Source organism: Rhinolophus sinicus, linkage group LG01 (genome assembly GCF_036562045.2).
Source record: "Rhinolophus sinicus isolate RSC01 linkage group LG01, ASM3656204v1, whole genome shotgun sequence".
Classification (NCBI taxonomy): Eukaryota; Metazoa; Chordata; class Mammalia; order Chiroptera; family Rhinolophidae; genus Rhinolophus; species Rhinolophus sinicus.
In genome coordinates, this window is record NC_133751.1 from 157222732 (window position 1) to 157243015 (window position 20284).

At 36.4% G+C, this 20284-nt stretch overlaps 2 protein-coding genes across 2 annotated transcripts in view; one reads left to right on the forward strand and one right to left on the reverse strand.

The window, feature by feature from the left end:
- Window positions 1-20284, reverse strand: part of SLC25A12 (solute carrier family 25 member 12) — a 161142-nt gene that overhangs the window by 121484 nt on the left and 19374 nt on the right. The window lies entirely within an intron of this gene.
- Window positions 1-20284, forward strand: part of HAT1 (histone acetyltransferase 1) — a 45156-nt gene that overhangs the window by 21501 nt on the left and 3371 nt on the right. Inside the window, exons 5-10 of the mRNA XM_019727432.2 lie at window positions 5062-5241; window positions 5512-5633; window positions 6133-6237; window positions 6560-6666; window positions 11238-11389; window positions 17410-17526. Of these exons, the coding sequence (XP_019582991.1) occupies window positions 5062-5241; window positions 5512-5633; window positions 6133-6237; window positions 6560-6666; window positions 11238-11389; window positions 17410-17526 (783 nt within the window). The remainder of the gene's footprint in view (window positions 1-5061; window positions 5242-5511; window positions 5634-6132; window positions 6238-6559; window positions 6667-11237; window positions 11390-17409; window positions 17527-20284) is intronic.

Here is a 20284-nt window from a genome sequence, read left to right on the forward strand (position 1 = left end):
TGTTGAGTGAAATGTGATGGAAGAGGGAAAAGAGGAACAAGGAGGACCCCATTGCTTAGCAATAGTGGCACTGTTAACTGAAATGGGTAAGATTGGAATAGGTTTAGGGGGTGAAAATTAAGATTTTTGTTTTACAGATGTTAAGTTTGAGACTGTTACGTACCATATTTGAGATTTTGCAGACAATACTTGGTAGCATTTTTGCATATGAAAAATACACCCTTTTGGATGGTCAGAAACCATAGCAAATCTGCTTAGAAGAAGTTTGCTTAGAATTTTGCCATTACATGAATCTTTCATTATTCAGCCTTTTTCTTTTCCAAGCTGAGTTCTCCAGTTGCACCTAAAATCTTTAGTCACAATTAAGATGCCTGTAAAACATTTCCATGAGCTATCATTTTTAAAGGCAACATAGTTATTCTGAATTTTACAGTACAATAAACTTGGTTATTCAGACACTGATAGATTGTTCATCTATGGTTGTCCCTGACCTTTGCTTTTATCAATACCTCCTGCCCTCTCTTGAAGTAATTTCGTTGCTTTTTAGTGAAAGGGTTTGTTACTAAGATTATTCAGTCTTGTTAATTGCTAATGTTTCTGGGAAAGGTTTGGTAGAGGAAGTTGAAATACCTGGATGCGTAAGGTTTGTATTATCTGTGATTGTCAATCATCTATTTTATCCTTGTCTCCCATTAATGTGGATTGAATTTGAGAGTAGATGAGAGCAGACATGAATTTTTTTTCTAGATTCTTTAGCCTCTTGTAGAAAAACCCTGTGTATTTACAAAAATGTAATCTTGGGGAAATAAAAAATAATCTTTGTTAACTAATAATATTTCACTATACATTCTTTTTAAAGATTTTATTGGGGAAGGGGAACAGGACTTTATTGGGGAACAGTGTGTACTTCCAGGCCTTTTTTGCAAGTCAAGTTGTTGTCCTTTCAGTCTTAATTGTGGAGGGCGCAGCTCAGCTCCAGGTCCAGTTGCCGTTTCTAGTTGCAGGGAGCCCACGTCCCTTGCGGGAGTCCAACCGGCAACCTTGTGGTTGAGAGCCCGCGCTCCAACCAACTGAACCATCCGGGAAGCAGCTCAGCTCAAGGTTCCGTGTTCAATCTTAGTTGCAGGGGGCGGAGCCCACTGGCCCATGTGGGAATCGAACCGGGAGCCTTCAGAGTTAGGAGCATGGAGCTCCAACCGCCTGAGCCACCAGGCCGGCCCCCTTCACTATACGTTTTTTGATAATTGTGACAGTGTTCTTTGAGTAATACTTTTATGAAACAAAATCGCATCAATTTTGTTAAAGCTTTATGATATTTCATTAATTATATAGAAATTTTTAAAATTATATATTGAGATTTAAAATTATAAAGATTTTTATCTTGGATTTTGTTTATAAGTTCACAGAGCAAAACACTAATGCAATATAAACAAACATCATACAACCTTTGTTTTTCCAGTAGTGAAAAAGTCACACTATTAATTTCACTAATAATCAAATGTCTACAGCTTAAATATTGTCAGAGAATTTAAAATTGAGCAAATTAAGCAGATAAAGAAATTTTTTTTGCTTTTTATAGCATATCTTGGGGATTCTTAAAATTACAGTTAATGTTAAGTCTCTCCCGCTTAAGCCAAGTAAGGGACAGCAAGGACCACCTACTTAACATGCCTTTAAAATTGCTGTTTCAAAAGTAGCTCACCACAGACAAATTTAGACAAATAGTGCTGTTTAGGTTAAGACACTAAAGAGGTACAGCAGGTCCTGGAATACTGTGTCTGTGTTCAACATTGTTATAATGTTTATGATATGCTGTGGGAGCTTAACTCATGTTTATATCAATTAGCCTGTGGTAACATTGGTTTCGTTATATATCATTTCACTTAAAGTCACAGAACCTGTCAATGACCTTAAGTGAGGACTTACTGTAATTTGGTTTTCAAATGTGTATAAATACAAATGTAAGTGTAAACATTTATATTATAGCTACCAGTTATTCTCAGGCACATTGTTTTATGCAGTGATGAGGAAAAGCAAAAATTGCTTTATGGGAACATCTTATGTGTAAAGTATAGAACTGGAAGTTGAAATGAACATAATGAGAGAGTATACAATATAAAACATTTCATCATAATTCACTTAACATAAGACCTAAATAGAATAGTTACTTTTATGCTTTCCTTTTTAAAGAAATATTGCCAAACCTAGAATTCAGAACTTGGTGTCACATTAGGAAAACATTTGTAAGGCATGTCTTTATTAATTAAATATATCAGGTTTTATTCTGGACTCTTGATCGATTCAGTTTAATTTCTTATGCTTTCTACAACATTACTTTTGCATAATTTTAATTGAAGATTAGAATAATAATATTCAAGGTAGGGAAGTTTTCAGTGATCTTCAGAAATGAAATCTAAACTTTAGCAAGAATCATTGGAATTAAAGGTTTCAGTTAATCTTTAATTCTACATTCAACTAAAAACGATTAGATGGGGTTTTTCTGTAGTGATGATTTTATTATCTGGCCAGTAATCCAATATGAAAAATGAATGTTTAACTGAACTAAAATATATTTATTCTTTTAGAAAAGAGTACAGCTCTCTAGACATGGTGATTATAGAATTTTTTTTCCTAAAGCAGAATCCATTTAATAGAGAAATGCAAACACTTTCCTTTAGTGAAGCAAAGTTCTGAATTATAGATTTGAAGAGCTATTTGGTTTTATGTTATGTATGTTATGTAATATATCAGATATACATTTTTCTCTAACCTATTACAAATAACAGATTTTTTGTTTTTAAACTTAGCCTTTTATTCCCCTGTAAAAGTTACTAAAGCAATGTGTAGAATTGCCCAGAGCAAAGTATTTTATTTGAAGATATTTATTACAATAAACAGGTGTCCTTTGAAGGTGGAAATTTAAACATTAACTTCTTTCAACTTTGTTGAGCTCAAAACTTTGAGTTGCTGTCTTCCACCAGAATTGCTACTTGAATCTTAGGCGTTTCTAAGAAATCTTTGAAGTACATTTGATGCAAGATATGTGAAGTTATTTGATCACGTTTTGCATTGCCTTGCTGAGAAGATAGGATATTGGAAAAGTTTTTAAAAGTTAAAATTATATACACTAAATTCCTTGAAGTGTTTTCTTTTAAATTGATAGATTGTAGGGGTGGCTGGTTAGCTCAGTTGGTTAGCATGGTGCTGATAACACCAGGTTGCCGGTTCGATCCCCACATGGGCCACTGTGAGCTGCGCCCTCCTTAAAAAAAATAAAATTTAATAAATAAATAAAACTGATAGAATATAAACCTCTTTAAGTAGTGTTTCTTGACTTTTTTTAACTTGAAATAAAATTATGCTGCTTCACCCATCACTACTCCAGATTTTAATTGCCACGCAACAGACCTATTAAAACTATCCCCTATTATTACAATTTCCTCTTGTGATTATTGAAATTGTACAGATTCTGTAAAACATGCTTACGATGGTCTCTTCACATTAGATAGCAGTTTCAAGGAGAACTGTTTTTCAAATAGTACTTTAAAAATAAGCAAAAATAATCTTATCAAATGCAGTTTATTTGATCTTGAGTATGAATGGATTGCAAGGACTGGTGTACATATTAAAAATAAACTGTTGGGCAAAATGTTGAAGAGCTGTTAAATTATAGCTCCTTTTTTATAGCTATAAACAAGTTATATATAAATGTTGGTGGTACCAAAGGCACTGAAAATAAAACTTGTTTGTGATAAACTCCATCCTTGGTTCTCTATCCTAAAATGTAACTGAATGATAATAAAGTGCTATTCATCTGCAGGTGCATTGCTTCTACTTAGTTAAAAGATGGTTGAAAGGACAGGAATTAGTAGCATGTTGTATTAGCCTTTTGTAGTGTATTTTGTCCTAAGCATCTTAATTTCCCTGTTTTGAATGCTAAGTAGCAAGGGTCTTGGTTTAGAACTAATACCCATCATGCATGTAAACGGTATGAAAGAGCTGCTTAGTAAGTTAACACAAAGTGTTCTTGTGTCAGTCCTTGTGGAAATAGATACAATACAAACATTACAGCTGAACTCACGGCAAACTCCATTAAGTAAAAACCTGGCCTCATTGTTCAGGAAAAAGTTCGAATAGAATGCAAGCTCATTTTGTTGAATGTAATGTCAGGCTTTTAGGGACTGTATTGAGGGATAAGGTTTTGTTAAGTTGAGACCAATTCATTAAGTTTTATTGCCTGGTGAGAAGCAGTAATACTTTATTGTAAGATTTCATCAAATATTCATGGTTAAAGAGAAGTAGTAAATGTATTCAATCAAGTGGTCTTTTGGGGTTTTGAAAAGGATTATGAAGTCTGCTCAGCTGATAGTTTTAACATTCATTGAGGTTGTTTAACAAGTGTATTTTTAATCTCTGAGTTTAATTTTGTTGTCCAGGCTTGTCTCTTTTTACTGTCACAAATCCATGTCTTTAAAAACTGTGTCACATTGTAGGTATGAGTGGATAATATATCCATTCATACAATTTATGTATTTTCTAAGTGGGAATAGTTTTCAATTTATCTTAATTTTGAGTTTGGTATATGAGGGAATTATGATCTGTCTACTTGTTTGCGAGATTGTTACTCCTTTAGTCAGACTCTGGCCTCACCTCTGCTGCTGGTGATCTTTTCCTGTCTTGGATAATATGGTCTCCTTGACATACATTAAATAATAAGCAGCCTTTTGTTTTGGCCCATTCAAGTTGTGCTGAAGGGATATAGTCAGCATTTTCTACATGATGTTAGCATTGCTCCCATTCCTGCACTTGATTTCAGGCTATACCTGCCTCCTCTTTTGTATTTCTGTGTTATGCTTATGCTCATTTCAGATTTGTGTGGCAGTATCTTGTGCACATGAAACTCATCCTTTTCCACTTCACTACATACTTCTTTAGTTTAATTGTGAACTGAAGTTTTATGATTTTTATGGTTTTGTCCATTTCAAAGAAATTATGCATATTCAATTAAAGGTCAAATTTGTTATTAATTTTTTCTTACGTCCTTTAACCTCTATTCCTTAGGCAGATGATGTCGAGGGCAAAATTAGACAAATCATACCACCTGGCTTTTGTACAAACACGAATGATTTTCTTTCTTTGCTGGAAAAAGAAGTTGATTTCAAGCCATTTGGAACCTTACTCCATACATACTCTGTTCTAAGTCCAACAGGAGGAGAAAACTTTACCTTTCAAATATACAAGGTAATAAATCTAAATTTTCTTGGATAAAAATACTCCATATACCTGAAATCTATGTGCTATTTTGCTATGTTATTTTCAGTGATTTATTCTAACTTCAGGAAACAAATTTTTGTCAGCATTAAAAACGAAGATCTATTTTGTGTGTGTATCTGTGTACACATCTTACTCTGAGATTTCTAAACGTTTTCCCACAGAATTGTTTTGTATTCTGCACACTTTCACTTGCTTCTGTGATGAGTTTCACCTGACTTTTCCTGGCTTTTTCCCTAGGCTGACATGACATGTAGAGGCTTTCGAGAATATCATGAAAGGCTTCAGACCTTTTTGATGTGGTTTATTGAAACTGCTAGCTTTATTGACGTGGATGATGAAAGATGGCACTACTTTCTAGTGTAAGTACAGTTCTAAAGCAACAGTAGACCTTATTACCTCCACAAAGCCAGCGTTTTAATTTGGCGGTCCAATTATTGGGACAGTATAATGATATTTTTTCCAGGAAAGAAAAACTATTGTTTATGAGGCTTGAGTTTTCCTTCATTATGCTTTGGGAGACCTTGAGAATAGAGCTGAATTAAATGCTGTTGTCCGTTAGAGCCCTGAATGTAGGCTTAAACAGTAAAATGAGCTTTGCCTGTGTTTTCTTTTACTTGCCACCTATTCATCTTTATAATAGGCAAGTGCACTGAAGTGATGTAAAGAGGTCTGATTTATCCAAGTTGCTGCACACCAATTAAGTGAATTGTACATTCAGAACATAGCAGGTGTACCCATTGGGCCCTCACAGAGTAGCTTGCTGACACTGAAAATTCAGTCAGAGAATGGAAAAGAAAATGGACACTGCATGGGAGCGCGACTGTAATTGACCTGCTTGGCTTTCTGTTTTATCTGCAGATTTGAGAAGTATAATAAGGATGGAGCTACGCTCTTTGCGACCGTAGGCTACATGACAGTCTATAATTACTATGTGTACCCAGACAAAACCCGGCCACGTGTAAGGTAATTGGCAGTATAACACGTGCCTTGTCTTTTATTTCAGAAGAAGGAACTGCTGAAGTTTCCAATACTTGTTATAGTAGTGTTGATTTGTTTTAAAAAATCACCATTATTCATTGGCTATGTACTGATTTATTTCTTTGTTCCCATGGAAACTGAGGAAGATTAAGCCAATTTTGAGTATCTCAGTAATTTTTGGATTTCTTGACGGTTGATTGAAAAAAGTCACACAGACTTTAAAATGCTCATAATACCTTAGTGATTTGCAATTTTTAAACTGGTCATGTTGTGATATTTTAATTTTAGAATCATTTCTTTACTGTAGTCAGATGCTGATACTGACTCCATTTCAAGGTCAAGGCCATGGTGCTCAACTTCTTGAAACAGTTCATAGATACTACATTGCATCTCCTTCTGTTCTTGATATTACAGGTATGTAAATTTTGATTTGTTACCGAAAGAGCCTTTCTAAAACATCTTTACTGATTGATTTTGTTTTTGTCAGAGATAACTATTCTGTTTTAAATAGCAGCATCGTCTTGGGGTCTTTTTGGAACTATCTCAAGGTGGCTTAAGATTATATTTTAAATCATAAGCTTTTGTGGTATTGGATTGCTTCTCTAAGTATGAAGTGATTGAGCAAATTGAAGATAATGAACTGAATATGCATTGGGAAATCTTGGTCAGGCATGAATATGTTGCAAGTGTGGTATGCCTTATTTGTTCAGTTTATTTAGCAAACAGTTGCATTGCTCAGAGACCATGCTCTAATTTTCATGTAGGGGCAAGATATTCTAAACTTAGGAAAAACAGCCTAGGTAAGTAGTACATGGGTAGAAAACAAATTTCTTAAAGTATGTGTTTTATATTCTGAAAATGCATGCCTTCACAACAATAGTTTATAAGGTGAAATGTGGGCTTATTTGTTTTGAAAATATCTTTCAATATGAATTAGCTATAGAAGTGGTAATATGAATAGGATGCTTAGAAGAAGGAAAGAGACTACTCTTTGAATGCAAAAGTCATCATTTGATGGAGTTACAGATGATAATATGTAAACATGTGAGCTACCAAAGAACCAAAGTGGTCCAAGGAACATTTATGTTGTCATTATTTTCTTGCCCTTGAGTAACACTGTTTCAAATTTGTTACTCAAAGTTGTTGATTAAACTGAAAGTCACCTTTTTTCCCCCCAGGAAAACCACTATACCAGTATTTACATCCAAATTAGGTGTTATATTTTATTCTATGAGTTTGAATACATGTTTGTTTTTAAAGCTACAATGCGTAATACACATAAAAATGTTAACCTATTAAAAAATGTTATTTTGGAATTTTATTTTATCAATTTGTTTAAAGGCATCAAAAAATATACTGGATATGGGACTAGAATATACATACTGGATGTGGAACTAGAAACCAAAGCATATAAAGTTACTCCAAAACATTTGGTCCTATAGATTAATAAATTGGAGGAAAAGCATGTTGTTTTTAAAAGGGAATTCCATGTTTAGAGAGTTGAATTATCTTTTCATCTGACTTTCCTGCTACTGTGATATGTTTTGGAGGCCTGGGATATAAAGAAGTCATTACTAAAGTTAGTTAATATCAAAAGTTATAAATTATTTGTGACACCTTCACTAGCTTAATGACTTGTAAAATTATAGAAACATAATACAAATGATAGCACTTCTTTTTAGCTAAACTGAAAATGGTTTAGTTTCTGTTTACTTACAGAACTTGGACTTGGTGCTGCATGAAAGGACACTTTTTTGGTGATTTTAATCTGGAGATGTAGCGTTCACATAAATAGTCTTTGTCGTCTCTAGTGTGTAATGTGCCAGCAGGGGTTGTTTCTGTGAAGCCTCTTAACCACTTTCTTCTGTCTGCTCCAACCAATAAAGTCCTTGATACTTAGCACCAATTAGCAGATAAAGAACTTTATTTCTTAAATCTCAGTGAAGAGTCATCAATAATAGTAGCCTTTATTCATTGCAAACTGAAGTCTCTAAAGAGAAAAGGCTAAACATGCTAAAGGATTTCTGAATTTGAAAACGGGTATCAGCCTTTATTTTCAGCATTAACATTTGTCATTATTATAAATTACTAAAAATGCCTGATCAGCTGTTCTCATTAAGATATTTCTCTTAGATTTCCATTCCCAGTCCTTTTAAAAAAATGGGAATTTTCTGTTCTTTAGTCATTTTAATCTCCATTATTTTATATATTTTTCTTAACTTTGTGGATCTTTTACAGCCTCTGAATTTCCCTTTGCACCAGGATATTCTTTATATTGAGATGGCCTTTTGCTTACTTGACATAAAGCGAGATACAGTGATAATAAAACTTACCATCAATGGCCTATGTTACAGGATAAATAGGTGTTTATGATGTAATTGCCACCCATTTTCTTTTTTTAGCACTTGATATAAAAGTAAAATACTGGAAGACAATTCTTAATATCATGTACATCTTCCTTTTGAGGATGTCAGTATCCTAAGATATATAACATTTAAATACATCTCAGTTGTGTGATTTTATAAATAGAATCAATGATTTGTTTCTTTCAGAATTATGAAGAGAGTTGTATTTGGCAATAGAAATGTTTTCATATTGCTTGGGTACATACCTAGGAGTAGAAATTGTAGAAAATCTGGTGACTGTTTGACCACCACACTCTTTTCCAAAGTGACTGTGCCATTTTATATTTCTATCAGCAGTATAGAGGGTTTCAGTTTCTCCACACCATCATCAGTACTTGTTGACTGTCTTTTTTATTCTAGTCATCCTAGTGGACATGAAATGGTATTTTATTATTTTGATTGGGGTTGTCCTGTGGCTAGTGAGTGATGTGCTTGTCCGTTTATATATCTTGAGAACTATTTAGATCCTTTGCCCATTTTTAAAATTGGGTTGTTTGTCTTTTTCTTACTGAATTATAAAAGTTTTTATATTAAAATTTTGGATACAAGTCTCATCATATATGTGACTTGCAGATATTTTCTGTCATTCTGTGGGTTGTGTTTTCATTTTCTTAATGGTATCATTTGCAGCACAAAAATTTTTAATTTTTATATAGCCCAGTTTATCAATTTTTTCTCCTGTCTCTTATGCTTTTGGTTCTATTATCTAAGAAATCATTGCCTAACCAAAAGTCATGAAGATTAACTCCTATGTTTTCTTCTAGGAGTTTTACAGTTTTACCTCTTACATTTAGGTCTGTGATCCATTTTGAGTCAATTTTTGTATATGGTGTGAGGAAAGGGTTCAGCTTCATTCTTTGGTTTTGGAGATCCCTTTGTCCAAGTACCATTTGTTAAAAGAATATTCTTTCCCTCATTGAATTGTCTTGGCACCCTTCTCAAAAATTAATCAACCATGAACTATGGGTTTATTTTTAATTCTCAGTGCATTTCCACTGATCTATTAAGTAGACAATTAAGTTCGAGAACTCATCCTAGAAAAAATGCTACATACCTCTTTGTTGAATATCACCATGGTCACCTTTGAAGTACTCCCCTTGGGAAACTGTGCACCAATGCCAGCGCCTAGTCCACCCTTCAAAGCAATTTTGGAACTCTTTTTCTGGAATGGGTATCAGAGCTGTCATCATATTATCCTTGATGTCCTGAGTGTCATCAAAATGTCTTCCTTTCAATATTTCCTTTATCTTCGGGTAAAGAAAGAAGTCGTTGGGGGTCAGATCAGGTGAGTAGGGAGGGTGTTCCAATACAGTTATTTGTTTACTGGCTAAAAACTCCCTCACAGACAGTGCCATGTGAGCTGGTGCACTGGCGTGATGCAAGAGCCACGAATTGTTGGCAAAAAGTTCAGGTCATCTAACTTTTTCATGGAGCCTTTTTCAGCACTTTCAGGTAGTAAGTTTGGTTAACTATTTGTCCAGTTGGTACAAATTCATAATGAATAATCCCTCTGATATCAAAAAAGGTTAGTAATATTGTTGCAACAAATTCATGAACTTGTCAGACCTGGTACATGTCTATCCTTATAGCAGTACCACACCATCTTGATTAATGTAGCTTTGTAGTAAGTTTTAAAATCAGGAAATGGGAGTCCTCTAACTTTTGTTCTTTTTCAAGATTGTATTGGCTATTCTGGGTTCCTTGCATATCTATATGAATTTTAGGATGACCTTGTTAATTTTGCAACAGAAAAAGCCAGCTAGGATTTTGATACGGATTGCATTGAATAGTTTGTAGATTATTGATATCGTAACAATATTAAGTCTTATGATCCATGCGCTAGCTCAAACTTTAATATTTGTTGTTTCAAGCTTTCTACTGACACAAAAGGAAGGCTTAGAGAAGTGAGGTGACTTGCCCAACATCCTACATCTATGAATGACAACTGGGACTCAAACTCATTTTTCTGATTGTGCAGTGTGCTTTCTACCATCATGTTTTGATGTTTTCCTTGTCTACTACTTAGTCTAATGTAAATAACGTAGACAAACATGAAAGGAAATTTATGCTTCAGGTGCAATGAAGAAAGGATCAAAATCATATTCTCTAAAAAAAATTTGCTTGAAGATTTTTTTCTTAATTAGGTAAAGAAGTATAGCAGACTATAAAGGTTATTGGATTAAAGTAAGGAATCTAGAATCCTTAGCTATCAAAAAATACTTGTGTTTGGAACTTATTATCCAAATTTGAATCTCTTGTTTATGTAACTGCTTTAATTGAAAATAAACGTAAGGTACATATGATCACATACCAGTCAAAAAGTTTATATTTGAAAGGAGTAGCTCTAAGTCACAAATAACATATCTTTGTGCAAAAGGATTACACCTATAATTTTATTTGGCAAAGATAATAGTGCTATTATTTGATTTATAAGGAATAACCCTTTCACATTGTAACTTTTGTGTATGTATAATTGTTTTAAGAATGTTTGCCTTTCTAGCCTAACATGTATATTGAGATTGCAAGTGATGAAGAAATTATGTTGGGTAAGGGAAATGTTATTCTCCTTTATTTCTTCAGCGGAAGATCCATCCAAAAGCTATGTGAAATTACGAGACTTTGTGCTTGTGAAGCTTTGTCAAGATTTGCCTTGTTTTTCCCGGGAAAAGTTAATGCAAGGATTCAATGAAGATATGGCAATAGAGGCACAACAGAAGTTCAAAATAAATAAGGTATTTTTATTCTGTAGGAGGAAACCATTTAAGTTTTCAAGTTTCTTTTTTAAATACATTACTTCAACATTGCAAATACATTAAGAATACAAGTGTGGGAAGTAGCAGTTGTTAAAAGTATAGGCCCTACAGCCAGATTGCCTGGGTTCAGATACGGCTTCACCACTTGCTCTGTGACTCGGGGCAATTTAGTTTATCTCCTGTGCCTCCTTAATAGAATGGGAGGGTGATTGATTTCATGACTATTAAGTGTAACAAGCAGAACAAGGATGGGTAAGAAGATCTTATTTTTGCTTCTTAAGAAAATGTTTAAGTTGGTAAAGTCGTTAATAATCCTTGGAGATAGTATTGGTGGGAAGAAGGGTTGGAATAAAACACTTAACTTTCACTTTGTATACTTCTATATATCTATTGGAATTTTAAAGTAGTAAGTACCTTAAGATAGGTACAGAAAAAAATAGTATGGGAGTTGAGAGGAGGGGATTTATTTACATAAGCAAAAGCATCCGAGTATTTCATGAGAGGGATGTGTTTGATCTAAACCTTGAAGAATAGGTAGGATTTGGATTACGAAAGTATGTGGAATGAAGGGTATCCAGTAACAAGGACTATCACTTGATACTACTCCCCTTGGGGTCTAAGGCACTGCAGTTCGTGGTTTTCCACTTACAACTGTGATCATCTTTTTTGAGATACTTTCACTGGCTTCTGGTCTTCTGTATACTCCCGAAATGTGATTCTTTTCCCAGAGTTCCTTATACTGTGCTCATTTCTTCTCATGCTATTTATTCTACCTGGGAGATCTCTTCTAAACCTCCAATCCATATTTTCCTCCTGAGTTCCAAAACTATACTGATCACTGACCTTCGACAAACAACTCACTTTGAACTAAAACTTTCCTTCCATTTTTCCCCTGCGTTAAAACACTAATTGCTTCCTGCCTTTAAGATAAAATGTTTTAGAAATAATTGATATCACCAGACTGTATTAAACCTTTATTAATGATAATTTATTTAATAGCTCAGCTTTCAAAAGAAAGGGAATACAAACATGCTTTTTAAATCATACTTTTTTTAAAATTAAAGTTTATTGTGGTGACAATTGTCAGTCAAGTTACAATACTTTTTTTTTAATGATGCTTTTTTTTTCCTTAAAGAAATTGAAGCTTTTTAGTATGTCACACAGAACCCATCATAATCATCACCCTGCCTACCTTTCTAGCCTCAGCGTCCTACCACTTTCCTACGTACTCTGACTTTGCTGAACCTGTTGCCATTTCCCAGCTATGCTACATCTTTCTTCTTTTTTTTTTTTAATTAGTGTCTTCTCTCTTTTTTTTTTTTTTTTTTAATTAAACTTTTATTTATTTGAAGGGGAACAGGACTCCATTGGGGAACAGTGTGCACTTCCAGGACTTTTCTCCAAGTCAAGTTGTTGTCCTTTCAATCTTAGCTGTGGAGGGTTCTGTTCAGCTTCAAGTTGTTGTTCTTTCAGTCTTAGTTGTGGAGGGCGCAGCTCAGCTCCAGGTCCAGCCGCCGTTGCCAGTTGCAGGGGGCACAGCCCACCATCCCTTGCGGGAGTCGAACCGGCAACCTTGTGGTTGAGAGGACGCGCTCCAACCAACTGAGCCATCCGGGAGCTCAGCGGCAGCTCAGCTCAAGGTGCCGTGTTCAATCTTAGTTACAGGGGGCACTGCCCACCATCCCTTGTGGGAGTCAAGGAATTGAACTGGCAACCTTGCGCTCGAGAGCCCGCGCTCCAACCAACAACTGAGCCATCCGGGAGGCAGCTCAGCTCAAGGTGCCATGTTCAATCTTAGTTGCAGGGGGCAGAGCCCACCATCCCTTGCGGGACTCGAGGAATTGAACTGGCAACCTTGTGGTTGAGAGCCCACTGGCCCATGTGGGAATCGAACCGGCAGCCTTTGGAGTTAGGAGCACGGAGCTCTAACCGCCTGAGCCACCGGGCCAGCCCCATCTTTCTTCTTTTTATGTCCCTTTACATTTGTGTACTGTTGCCCTTGCCTTTGATACCCCTTTCTCCTGTTCCTCCATTTTTGCTTGGCCAAATAATACTCATTTCTTCAAGCTCAGCTCAGGTGTCCCTTCCAGAAAGTTCAAATACCATCTTCCCAACCTACCTGACCTCTCACCTGCCCCCAATAAATAGTTAAGTGCAACAACACAAACAGAAAAACTGTGGGCTACTCCTTTGTCTTCAGTGATACCAAAACTTCCTGATTGTCCTAATGTTTCTGTGGCTGTTTTTCTCTGTCCTCTGTCTGCCCTTTAATTGTCACTGTATTATAGGGTTCTGACCTCTCCCCACTTTTCCCCATGTATGCTTTCCCTGGGTAACCTTTACCAGTCTTATGGTTTTAACTCTTGCATATCTACTGATATTGCTTAAATTCTCACCCTTAGACTAGAATTTTCTTTAGATTTATATGTTCTGCTGCCTCCTAAATCTCTCCTAAGCTGTGAAAACTCACTGTCATGCCACCACACCCTTCTCCACAGCCAGTCTTTCCTCTTCTGTATTTCTAGAATCTTTGTTTCCGTAGTTTTCTTACTTGTGCTGTCTCAGTTCATGTCCTCATCATTTTCTGCCTGATTTAATAGCTCAGCTTCCTAATTGGTCTCCCTGCCCTTCTTTTTGATACCATTTCTGTGTAGCTGAGAGAATGCTTTATTTAAAACTTAAATTTGTGCACTCTGGTCACTCCCGCATTTCTGTCACCTACTAAATAAAAGCCCAGCTATTGAACCAGACTTTTGGTTTTGGTTTTTGTTTTTTAGTTTCAGGTGTACAAAGCAATGTAATAGTTAGACGTTTAAACCCCTCATAAAGTGATAATCCACCCCCCGGGCTACTACCCCTCTGACATCTTTATAGCTGTTACAATACCATCGAATATCTTCCCTATGCTGTATTCCACATCCCATGACTATATATACTTACACATTTAGTTATAGTTGACATTCAGTATTATTCTACTGCGGCTCTTCAGGTGTATAGTGCATTGGTCAGGCCTCCACACAGTCTGACATGATCCCCCTGATAAGTCCAGTGCCCACCTGGCACCTTACATGATCTTGCAATACTGTTGATTATATTCCCCATACTGTATTAACTACCAATTTGTATTTCTTAATGCCCTCACCTTTTTCACCCTGCCCCCAACCCCATTCCCATCTGTCACCCAGATAGGTCTAGTACCTATCGAGCACCATACCTAGTTATTACAATATTGTTGACTATATTCCTTATGCTCTACCCTACATCCCCATGACTGCTATATAACACCCAATTTGTACTTCTTAATCCCTTCCCCTTTCACCCATCCTTAACCCCCCGCCCATCTTAAAGAAGTCCCTCTAAAATTCCTTGTAATACTGGTTTGGTGGTGATGAACTCCTTCAGCTTTTTCTTGTCTGGGAAGCTCCTTATCTGTCCTTCAATTCTAAATGAGACATGCTGGGTAGAGCAATCTTGGGTGTATGTCGCTGCTTTTCATCACTTGGAATATTTCCTGCCACTCCCTTCTTGCCTGCAAAGTTTCTGTTGAGAAATCAGCTGACAGTCTTATGGGGGCTCCCTTGTAGGTAACTAACTGCTTTTCTCCTGCTGCTTTAAAGATTCTTTCTTTGTATTTAAACTTTGGCATTTTAATTATGATGTGCCTTGGTGTTGGCCTCTTTGGGTTTCTCTTGTTTGGGACTCTCTGTGTCCATTTCCTTTACCAGTTTAGGGAAGTTATGTCATTATTTCTTCAAATAGGTTTTCAATTCCTTGCTCTCTCTCTTCTTCTGGAACCCCTGTAATGTAGATGTTGGTATGCTTGACATTGTCCCAGAGGACCCTTAAACTCTCCTCAATTTTTGGGATTCTTTTTTCTTGCTATTCTGGTTGGGTGTTTTCTGTTACCTTATCTTCTACATCGCTGGTTGGATCCTCTGCTTCATCTAATCTGTTGATTCCCTGTAATATATTCTTTGTTTCCATTAGTGTATTCTTTACTTCTGACTGGTTCTTTTTTATGGTTTCCATTTCCATTCTTATGAGATCATTGAGCATTCTTATCACCAGTATTTGGAACTCTGCATCTGATAGATTGCTTATCTCCGTTTCACTCAGTTCTTTTTCTGGAGCTTTGTTCTATTCTTTCATTTGGAGGATGTTTCTTTGTCTCCCCATTTTGGCTGCCTCTCTGTGTTTGTTTCTCTATATTAGGTGGGGCTGCTATGTCTTCCGGTCTTAGTAGAGTGGCCTTATGTAGTAGGTGTGCTATGCGGTTCAGTGGTGCAGTCTTTTTGGTCACATGAGTCATGTGCTCCAGGTCCGTCCCTTGTGTGGGTGTTGTGTGCCTTCCTCTTGTAGTTGAGCCTTGGTTGATTGCACATCAATGTGAGGGACTGACCCTTTGGCTCACTGGTTGTGAAACTGGCCTTGACTACAGTGGAAGAGTTGTTGTAAGGGGGTGACCCTACAGAGCAGGAAGTGGCTCAGCAGGATTCTAGTACCTGCCCAATCCACCCCTTGGGTGTGTCATACTCGGAGACGGCTAGGTGATGCTCTAGCCAGTTTTGAAACTGACCACGGGGGCGCCAGCCCCAGGACTACCTTGGAGGGGATCTGCTGTAGGTCTACTTCAACCACAGCCCGTGCCCCACCTGGGGCCACCTAGCGGGAGCCAGAAAGAAATCTGCAGATGTCTCCACTTGTGCTGTGCTTGGGAGCGCCTTTGAGAGGCCAAGCTGTGAACCAAGGCCAGCTGCCACTAGTCCTGGCTTAGGGCTGCTCAGCCAGAGGTACCGGACACGCCCCAGCTAGATGCTTTTCTGGGTTCTGCGAACCTTTGAGAGACCCTAGGAAAGTGCAGCTTGAGCCATGGCACGCTGACTGCATGACAAAGCCACTGAAAGCAGGCTGGGTGTGCCTGAAAGTTGGGTGGGGCCAGGTCTCAAATTGCCAGAGTGGGGCGAACTGAACTGTGGAGACTCAGAAATGGCGGCCACCTGTGTTCACGTGCAGGGAAGGGAGAGGGAGGGCTCAACAAAGAAACAGTGGCCTCTGCCAGCTCCCCTGTCCAGGAGAAAGCTGCCTCTCCAGCCCCTGTCCCAAGCCAGACAACTCAGTTCCCCACCATTTGTCCTTGCTGCCTTTCCAGCTCCTGCCCCAGTACTGGAGCTCAGTGCGAATGATTCCACTGATGGGTAAGACCTTGCAGGATCCCTTTAAGAGGAGCACCTCTAAGTACAGCCACACTCAGTCTCAGTCACAGTGTCCACTGGTTTTCACAACCAGAAATTATTGGGAATTCTTTCCCCAGCACTGGAACCCTGCGCTGGGGTGGGGCAGGTATTTCTCCCTCCTTTAGGGGATGGGGGGGACCCCCCCACAGCCGAAATAGCCCTTCTTCCGCAAGTCCTTAGTTGAAGGTCTTCAGTTCAGCTTGATTTTAGGTGATTATCAATAATGGATTTGTAGATTTGTAATTTTGATGTGGTTGTGAGAAGGTAAACAGCGTTTACCTACTGCGCCATCTTGGTTGTCTTGAACCAGTTTTAAGGCTCTGTGCTCTTGCTCCAACCTCACTCGGTTTCTACACCTTGCTCTTCATTTTGTGCTCCATCAGTGTGAAGCTGTTCTTTTGCATGTGTGTGTTGTGTATGCGTGCACATACACACATACACGGTACCCTCCCTTCTTTCTGAAATCGCTTCCCTTTATGATTCAGCTCAGGAATCCCCCAGGAATCCTCTTCTAACATTTCTCCCATTCCCAGCTTATGCTACCATAATACCCTGTCATTAAATTAATAATACCTCAATTCATTGGTGTTACCCACTAAACTGTTAGGTCCTTGAGGACAGAGGCTAACTTTTATTGCTTTTCATCTGGTACCTAGCACAATTTATGGACCATCACGTATTCAATATATCCTGTATTCTTTTAGGAAAGTGTCACTATTTTGTAATTTGAAGATGTTCATATTTTTCTTTCATTTCATTTATTAGCAACATGCTAGACGGGTTTACGAAATTCTTCGACTACTGGTAACTGATATGAGTGATGCTGAACAATACAGAAGCTATAGACTGGATATTAAAAGAAGATTAATTAGCCCGTATAAGGTAGGACTTCCAAGAATCTTAAACATGATATTTTTTTCCCTGTTGAAAACAGAAAAGTCTAGCGAATGCCAGTGTATGGGAGAGTCCAAATCATTTTGCTAAATTTAGTTTTACAAAAGTGAAAATATTCTTCCAGTCAGTTACGAGAATTCTCACTGTCATAATTTTCTAATGTAAGCTATAAATCTGTTTTCATTCACTTAAAGACTAATCCCAAGCATAGTTTACCCGTGGTTATTTTGTTTCTTTCATTTGTATGCCCCTTTAAAAAATCTGAATGTCCAGACTCTTCTTTAACAAATTATCTTGTTAGTTTTTTCTAAGTCTCTTATCTTCCCATTTGTCATATATATTCTGTTTGCCTTTGCTCTGGTCTTCCTAAATGTGGCCTTGGTTGCCATTTATAACCTCTATACTTTACCATAGCTGAATTTGCAACTTAGTTTTATTTACCTCTTATTTTTTTTAACATTCTTCCTTCTTTCCCTTTCACACACACCCCTTTTTTCCAACTCCCACATTTTCCTATAACTCAAATTTTATTTCCCCTCTTAGGAGGGGAAATAATGTATTTGGTTGGCCTCATCATCATTTGGCCTTTATTAAAGTAGATATTGTCCATGCCAACCTGTGTGAATGAGGATTTGCTATGATAGTTGCATCTGGGCAGTAAGCAGATGAGGGAGACTATTTGTTAATTTATTCAACAAATAATTATTGAGCACCTGACGTGTGGTTGCTGCATTTATATACACTATACTTGTAAGCTTATATAGCACAATAGCTGGGAACATAAATGATGACAAATCTGGATGTGTCTTCATACTTAAGGAGAATTTCCCAAATAAGGAGAAAGTAAATTAATTAATGAGTAAATAATATATCAAATACACATAGTTCTGATTTTGTATTAATTCAATTTTTATTTGTCACAGATTCTGCTTTATATAGCCAATCCTTTGAATATTGATGGTATATTGGGTCACACTATTCCTTGTTGAATCCCAACTCTTCTTTTACAGCATCTTGTGACTTTCATTGCAACTGTATTTCCTAATTTGTCACTGGAATTCTGTTCAAATACATAACATTCTGAATATAAAAATTATTCCCCCATGACTATAAATCATTATATGTTGAATTACTATATATAGATACATTTCTTTATAATGTCATTTCATTAAGCAATTCAGTGGACTGATTTTCGTCTTAACTATTTGATGTTTATCAATTCAGAAACATCAGAAAATTGGTAGAAATGATATTTTCCAAAGGTTTTGATCTTTAATAATTTGTTAGCTAGAAATTTTCTTTATAATAAAATTTGGGCATATAGAACAGTATAGATGTTATCATGACAACATTTAAAAGTATTAAAACTTTTTAGTACAGTAAAATAATTTATTGGATTATGCATCTCAGATATTTATGTGACATTTCATATAGGCAGACTAGCAAATTAAAGATGAATTCTGAGAGTAAATAGTAGTCATGAAGTTATGGCAAATAATGGGAATTTCTGTAGTTCATAAAAGCAGGTATTTTGTACTCTAAAGAATGATAATTATTCTTTATATTATTATTAAGTATCCTTACCTGTCTAGCAATTTCACTTATCTGAAAGACAACCACAAACTAATTATTAAACTCTTTAGGTTCTTAACAGCCAAAATGGGTATTACCATCCTTGCACTAAAGCTCATGCACAAATTACAAATTCTTCAGATACTTACCCAAACCCCATTTATAGTAATGCACATTTTAATTAGTTATCCAGTATTCTATCTCATTGAGAAAACCGAGAAAGCCTTAGGGTCCCCTCCCTCACTTTGGTTTGATAGCCGCAATTCTTAAGCCTACCACAAACTTTGGGAAAGCCTAGAAATAAGGCATGGGAGGAGTGATTAAGATTTCTTTGTTCGGTGTATGCAGATGATTTTCTCCAATTTATCATTCCAAGCTGATACTCATGTTCGAGTACTTTGTTGTGTTACCACAGCATTCTGAAATGCAAATTATATTTTAGAATAAAGTAAAATTGCTTAATATTGAATATGGTTTAGAACTTTTTTAGGTCTTTAAAATGTAATGGGGAAAGTTTGGAGTATAAATGTACATTTTTAACATTTTATGAAAAGAAATTACAATTTTGATTGTCACTAAATTGTTCCTGAGGTTTGAAATTATTGATAGCAAAGTCCAACAATTCTGCACTCCCTTTATTTGCAGGATCAAGTTTATATATCAACTTAAACACACTCTCCCACTAAGAAATTATTTGGGTAGAATTTAGAAGTACTTATACCTTACTTTAAAAATTCTTTAAACACTGACAGTTCATTTGTATCAGTGCCAAGAAGAGATAAAAATAACGTAGAATAACTTTAAAAGCACAAAAAAACCCTCCATCTCTAGTACAGAAGTTATTTTCAGGTGTTCAAGAAAAGATAAATGTGAACAATTTGGCTAAAAAAAATAGTTGGTGCAGCTACTTGGTTTTAGCATTAAACCTTTTATATTGTTTCACAGGCATATTTTAATTCATAACTGGTTTACAAACAAAATTTAGAATCATTGTTACAATATCATGGAGTGTGGAATCAAGAAACTCAGTTTTGAGGTCTAGTTCTACCTTTCATAGATTACGTGACTGTCGATGTTTATGAAATGGAAATGCCTCCATAGTGAGGAACTGGACAGAAAGAAATGCAATAATACAGTGTGCATGCTTTTAAAGATGTCTTTTGAGAAGTCTGGA